General features: G+C 35.4%; 1 protein-coding gene across 2 annotated transcripts in view; it reads right to left on the bottom strand.

Annotated features, from left to right (window-relative positions):
- Positions 1–4,707: 4,707 nt before the first annotated feature.
- Positions 4,708–7,537, bottom strand: part of PLXDC2 (plexin domain containing 2) — a 261,691-nt gene continuing 258,861 nt past the window's right edge. For both annotated transcript variants that reach the window (XM_042043342.1, XM_042043341.1), the window contains one exon: positions 4,708–6,846. In XM_042043342.1, the coding sequence (XP_041899276.1) occupies positions 6,730–6,846 (117 nt within the window). In that variant the 3' untranslated portion in view covers positions 4,708–6,729. The remainder of the gene's footprint in view (positions 6,847–7,537) is intronic.

The raw sequence follows: 7,537 nt of genomic DNA, 5'->3' as shown, positions 1-7,537 counted from the left end.
AGACTCATCTCTCCAGGATGAGGATTCCTCCTGGAAACAGGTCTTTGTGAAAATGCCCACATATTCATTTTCTTTTGGAAAGCTTCATCTTGTCACTAAAACAGTGGTGAAATCCCAACATCCTCGTAGGTAGGTCAGAGCTGGAAAGTTTGAAGGTGAAAATCTTTAATAAAGGACATCATTGCTGATGCGTAGTCAAATCTGACACTCAGATTATGGTATCTTTTGCTGCTACCCAAACCAAAATTTGACTCTTATTGAAACTGAAAAAACAGGTCTAGTAATAAAACCATCAGTTCAAACAAAGCTAGATGGGAACAAGTAATATTTCTTACTAACAGCTTCTAGATGGCTGGCGAAACATTGTGCCACTCAAGCAGTTAATAAAACAAATTTCTTTCAAGCTAATATTACCAATTAACAAAATAGCTAATTTTTGTTTTTCAAGTAAGAGTTACACCAAAGGAAATAATGCAAACTGCATGGGAAGAATTTAATTAATATTCCTAAACATTATCTTCCCAGAGACCACAGAGAAAACAGGCATCTATATTAATTAATTGGGTAAAATTATCTGCTTAGTTAAATGGATGTAATTCAGAGTAATGTCTTGAGGTATGTCTTTTAAAGTCCTCTTGCTGCTTTAAAAAAAAATATCTGGGAAAAGTTTTCCATTGAAGAGACCAGTAGTTTGTTTGACCAAAATGTCTAAGCAAAAAGTTTCCAAGAGATTCAGCATTTAGCTTGCTAATTCATATGGACAGAATCCAGTCAATAACCGGAAAATTTACCTTCAAATAGTTCTATTAACCAGAACCCACATACAGAGGAAAAATAAAGTGGAGCTTTTTTCAGATAGAGGCTTATTTTGAGTGATACCAAAAGTGGTCATGATGACACCTAAGTCAGAGCTTAAAGGAGTGCAAGAAAGCAAAGCAGTAACAATGTAGAGTTAAGTCAGAGGTGAAGAACCAAAGAATAAAAGAGTAAGGCAGGAGATAGGTATTGAAAAATCTTGCAAGAGAAAGAGAATTGTTTTAAAAAATGTGAAATGTCCTGAGAAAGACTGTGGAGTCAGCATGAGATCCACTAAAATGAGTTGTTCACAGGGGAGCAACTATTCTAATCAGGAAGGAACTGCACCAGGAGATGAGACTCTGTTCCAGTCAGAAAGATACTTTATTCTACTTGGCATGCTCAACTGTTTTCTTCTCCATAAAAAATTTTAAAGTCAAGAAAATCACTTAAGATTTTACAATAAACTGGTAGTTAAAGGACAGCTTTATATTTATGATATTATTTAAATCAAGTCTAATCAGCTCACAGACTTGAATATGTTATCAGTGCTCCAGACACAGGAATATTGGTTGCTCTGATAAAATTAAACTGATTTGTTTCTCTCAGTTCTATGCAAGATGGATCTTGCTTTATCATATTTGGCTTCTGATGAAACACTATGGGCACACTGTTCCACCTCAAAATGCTGCCTGTGGCTCAAGCCTTTTTTCCCTAAGGGGTGACATAAACTGTCCATGAGGTGAAGTATGGACTCATGTAGATTTAGACAGAAGCCAGTGGTTCTATGAATTTTTAAATTTTTAAATTATTGAGCTGGACATGAAGGAAGACCTCATGTGTTTTCAGTCAGTGCCACTGGCACATAGTATCAATGCTCTCAAGGCTGTACATAAGGTTTCTTGCTGCACCTTTAGAGCATATGGGAAAACTGAAATTCCTTCTCTTCCTCATTTTTCCCTTCTCCCTCTCCTACTCAAGAAAACTCCAACACTCAAACCCAACTTTACCATTACATCCATAAAGAAATTAGTAGCTGGTATCAGTTCTTGAAATCTCTGTCTAAAACATGAGAATTAGGCTTAATGCTACCCTGTTGGTCAGTAACATTTATTTCTGGAGAATTTTAGGCTTCAAGCTTCAAGCAACGCTCTGCAAGAAGGCAGAGGCACATGTGCAAGGATTCCAATGATCTTACTCTGAATAACAGTGCCTGTTGCTGCTCTTTCTACTCACTGGAAGGAATAAATTCCCCAAGATCAAAAATATTGATCTGAGCCAAATTTGTGCTCTATTCCAGCTCCTGTCCTAATGGCTAATACTGTGGTCATAGGCACTATGACTTTGTCCAGCTGAGACATCTTCTAGGTGAATGTCAAATCTTGTCTTTATACAAAGCTTCATTGCTTGGCACCAGAAAATAATAACACAGCCATTGCTTTCTCCACTGTATGCACTCAAAGTTAAAATTCCCTGTGATGATCTGTGAATTGGAACACGATACAACATGGGGTACTCTGAATGCTCTAGTTACCCACCTACTTTGTGAATACCTGCCAGCTCCTGACAACTTCTTGCAGAACCTTGTTTAGAGATTCTATACAAATGAAATGATTTATGTTACAATTTACAGTTTCTTTTGCTTATCCAAGAGGTTCTCTAATAGAACATAGACATATTCTCTTGTTTTCCTTGGAACTCTTTTCACTTTACAGAAAATATCTCTTCCATGCTCACCCCTTCCTTTTTCATTGCTTCCACATTTGGATGGCAAACTAATGGCTTGACTACTCAGATGTCTCAGGTATTCGTGTAGTGAGTTTTTATGGTTTGAACTCTGTTGACCAAGAAAAATGGTGGTTTGCAAAGTCAAATATTCTGTTCAGCTTGTGAAAATTTAATTTGGCTTCCAAAATTTTGTAAAATACAGTGATGTATTATCTTTTCTCCCAGAATTCCAGCACACGTATTAGTTGTAAAGATGAGCTTGATCTGAAGCTAAATTATAATGTTGCATTGAAGTAGGTTGTTACTTTCAAGACATCTATATCATTTGCAGCAGAAGCTGTAGAGAATGAGAAGGGCAATTATAAGAAAAAGAACTGTTTCAGATGGTGTTCTCTGGAAAATTGACTCCCTTCACAGGAATGCTCAGAGCAGAAATAAATCAAGGTATATACATCCCTCAAGTATAATGCTGATGGGTAAGGAAGAAAAGTCCATGAGAAACAAAGTCTTCTGAATAGGCTATGGATGGTATGCAATAAAGTGCAACAAAATTTGAGCAAGGAGGAGAAAAAATATGGAACAGCTGTTTCTTGTGAAGAATCTGTCTTTTCTTACTCCAATACACCATAGGATGCACTGAGAAACAGAGAAAGCAATTACATAAGATCACGTTATTATAATTAAGCACATGGGAATGAAATTCTACTTCTTCAGCAATTCCACAATTTCTTAGTATATGAATACAATTTTGGAAATGCTAGGGTTTTTTTTCAACATTTTCTGTGTGTGATATACATATATATATATCACACACATATAAATATCTGATTTAGTGTTTCATCTTAATGAGATTTAAAAGCTACTTAGTAATGTGCTTTGAGTCCTGAGAGTTCAAATTTTCCTATTTCTTTGTGGAATAGGATGAGCTGAAGCAGAGCACTGAATGTTAGGCATTATGGAACAGTTAATGCTAAAATGGAAAATAATGAGAAAAAAATGTGAGAGATCTTGCAATAATTAAATAGTATTAGATACATACATTTATAGGAAAGTTTAAGAGTTAAAATAACTGTTGGGATACATGACTGTAAGCAAGCATTTTTCTGAGTTAGATTCAAATGAAGGACCACTGGGAATGCTAGTGAAGCCACTGTTTCAGACACTTGGATGGAAATTTATGAATTGTTGACTAACATTTCAGCTGGATTTCTGAGAGAGGGTTACATGAAATTTCTTCGGTCTGAATCAATTTAACCTGCTGCTTTATAAAAATATAAGATCAGGATTCTCAGTTAATATCAATATTTTATCACACCTCTAGATTAATGTTTGTATAATTTTTAATGTGGCAATTTTAATTATAAAAAAATTAGAAAACCAGATGGAATTACAAAACAGCAACCGATTACTTAATTAACTTTTGCCTACTGGGATAAATAGAACATACCACAGAATATATCAAAGCAGACGCTAATGAGACACTATACATCCATTAGTACGCAGGAGGTTTTCTCTTCAGATAGCAGTCCTTATCAGACATAAGCATATGCCTATCAATCTTATTAAGTAAACCCAGCAACTCCTCATGTTATAATCCAATGCATATAACATCATGGTAAAAATCTGAAGAACTATACTATGATGCTCCCTGCAGACCAGTGAAATCTCCCACCAAAGTATGTGAAGTGGACAAAGAATGAAAAAAAAAATTGCTATTGTTTTATGAAGAAGTATAACATGTAAGTTAGTCTGCAAATACTAACAAACATCCTTCAGCTGTGAAAGAGGGCCTTAAACCAAAAGTAATCAAAATACCAGATTTTAAAATTGTTGTCATATTTGTCTTATGTCTTATTACAAATACTCTGTCAGCTCCATTGTGTGACATGTATTACATACCTGGGAAAAATATGAGTGAATCAGATGAAGAGCAGACCTGTAAATTCATAATAATATAAATCTTCTTTACTTATATGAAATATCCCTTGAACTTATTGCAGTACTATGTAGATTTTTGTAAATTTCTTAGTATAACTTGAAAAGATGTGCTCTGAAATAAAAATTATTTCAAACAGTATTCCAGAAGCTCTACAATTGCTTCTTTTGGCCAATGAACCCTAGCTGATGACTTCCAGGATTCCCAGAAACACTGAGGATAATTATTGCACACCAAATACATTCCTAAACGATGTGCACTGATACCTTTTTATTTAATAAAAATGAGTGTCACCATATATATGTGCATACATTTGGTTATTGCTATCAGAATTAACAGCCTGCAATTTAACCCCAGCCTATTAGAAAAAGGGCTCAGCAGACCCACACAAATTAAAATGACTACTTGCCGCAGGTTTTTCACCAGGCTTCAAGACAATGTGTTTGTTAGTACCTTCAGATTAATACCAGGTAGTTTTTGAACAGTCTCAATCTCATGCTAGATGATTTAAACCAGATGAAAATAAAAGTGTGTTACCCAAAATAAAAGAATACAGAAAATACATTATTGTAGTATTTACTGAACAAAGTAACAAAAATCGTTTGCTCTCTTCTTTTTATCAGCATTAAGTAATCAAATTTAGGCCATACAAGCATCAACAAGAAATATAAGTAACTGTACTATTAAGGTGGTATCTACAACTTTTTAAAATTGCTCAAAATCCAAAACCACAAATGTTGTATAGCTCACTTTAAAATCATTCAAGTGCCTTGCACAGTATGTAAAAAAATTGATAGTCGATGACTGCTATGAAATGTACATGCAGTACCTGAATTTTACATTTCAATAGGTCAGGCCCAGATCATCAAAGCATTTAGGTTTCCACTCCTCAGGGAAGCTCTGGGTTTCCTTGTTTATTAACCCCTTCCCTGAAAGGAGTAACTGTTTTTGATGGTGTGAATTTATAGTGTTGTCTTTCCCTATGCAGGGAGGGAAAGGGTCGATTTTACAGAAAGAATGGTTCCAATAGGCAGAAAGTTTATGGCACTGCAACTACATGAACCACCTTCCCTACACAACATAAAAATATTCTAATATTAAGGATTATTTTACAACTCAGTGGAAATATGCAGTAATGCAATTGATTTCCTTTGTCTGGATGACAAAAATGCTGTCTTAACAGTCACAAGAACCCGCCTTGTGTTAGCTATAAAAAAAAATATATTTATATATATATTTATGCAACTACTATGTGCATTAAACGAAACCACTGTATGAATCAGCAGGGTTCAATAACACTTGAATCTGAATCTCTGGAAGGGGTGCATTGAAGTCTATGGTGCTTCTCAGTAAGGACTCACAATGAAATGGCAAAGAATAGAAATCCATTTATTTTAAATCTTTTTTTTCTTACCCCATTGCCTAAGAAATGGTCCATAAGCTCTCTGGCAGCTAAAAGGATCTGTTGCCTTTACTTCAACCTACTGCTGAGAAATGAAAGATACACCTTAAAACAAACCTGATAATTAATTTCTTAGAGAACATTGAAACTGAAAATCAGCCCAACGTCATTGTGAACTCCCATGAAGTAATTTCACCATCGTGAAAATTCTCTGTTGTCTTCAGTTCTTACCAATCTGTGTATCATGTGGTGTTTAGCAGGCTAGTAATCAGCAATGTACAAGAAACATTGTATTACTCCTGGAAAGCATTTATGTTGTGACTTACTCAGTTAGGTCGGTAGGTTAATTTAGAATTGAAAAGTGTGTGTATTTCACATCTGCCTATATAAATGTTGGAAAAATCCTTTTTTTCTTCTTTACCTGTCTTCAGATACTTTTCTCAATCACCTGTGAACACTGATCAGTGCCCTTTGCACTGACATGGTACAGATTTTTCCCTCAGTCTTTGAGATAACAGAGAAGACTTGAACCAAAGGGCGATACCCTTGCGCACCAAAGCTTTATTATATTTCTGATTACTGTGCATCCCCATACCTAAAGCAAATAACATGGCACTTGTGCCATAGTTCTGACACTGTAGGTGTCCACTGACAAGTGTTCTGCATGAACCATTGTGTCTCAGTCCACTAACAAAAACTACTGTGCAGTAGTAATCTGGTATCTTAGATAGTTTTTCTTCTTGGACAAAGTTTATCCAGAATCTTCTTTCTATCAGGCTACAGCAGCTTAGGGCTCCTTTTCTTTAAAGAGAGGAAAAATAAATGTCTTACACCTGTAGGCCAGTACTGGTGTTCTGTCCCAGAAATTTTAGCACTGCTCTGATACGATGAACCCTTCCTTTTCTCCGACTGGTTCCACCTCAGCATAGGCAGGATGTCCAGATCCTCTTCTGAATTTCATTGCTGGCCATCTGCTTGGACGTCGCTACAACAGTAATAACAAAATAAACTTTTAGAATATGAAGGGTACTACAATAAATTGTTAATAAAAAGATCTAACAATATCCTGCAATTTTGACCTCTCATACTATACCCCACTCCCTGTAGTTGTTACAGGAATAGAAAAGCACAGTTCAGCAGCAGCAAAAATCAGAGGAATTAATCCCTCTTTTAAATTTGTAAGTGATGAGTGTTCTCAAAGACATAAATAATGACCACTACTCTTAGCAATGAAGAGGATGAAATAGCTCCTGTCTAAAATGGTTGATTATCAGATTTGTCAAATAAAGACCTGATGATCCACTAACCAATCTGTCCAATGCTCTTCCTTCCTAGTTCTGCGTAGGAATTTGGTAACATACTCTATGCCATGGGAAAATATGTGGCAGAGTTGACAGAAACTTTAATTAAAAAAATTATTTAGGATAAAATTCTGTCATGCTTATGCAGGACTCTCAAAATAATGACCTTCTATTTCAAGTGCCATAATTTCTACTTGAGTAGTTTATTTTGATGGTTCAGATAGAAGCAACATTTTTATTTAAACTCAAGAGCTTTGGGTACAAGAGCCTTAAGAAGTCGTAACCAATTTCCACTAGGATCTTGGGTGCCTGCTTTAAGAGCTGCTAATAAACAGAGAAAATAAACAGTTATATTCTAGGCCAGATAAAACAATT

Source organism: Corvus kubaryi, unplaced genomic scaffold (assembly GCF_017639235.1).
Source record: "Corvus kubaryi isolate FWS band 111438036 unplaced genomic scaffold, C.kubaryi_AGA036_p1.0 37398, whole genome shotgun sequence".
In the NCBI taxonomy this organism is placed as follows: domain Eukaryota; kingdom Metazoa; phylum Chordata; class Aves; order Passeriformes; family Corvidae; genus Corvus; species Corvus kubaryi.
The sequence above is the reverse complement of the archived record's forward strand: the minus strand, read 5'-3'. Positions and strand labels throughout refer to the sequence as shown.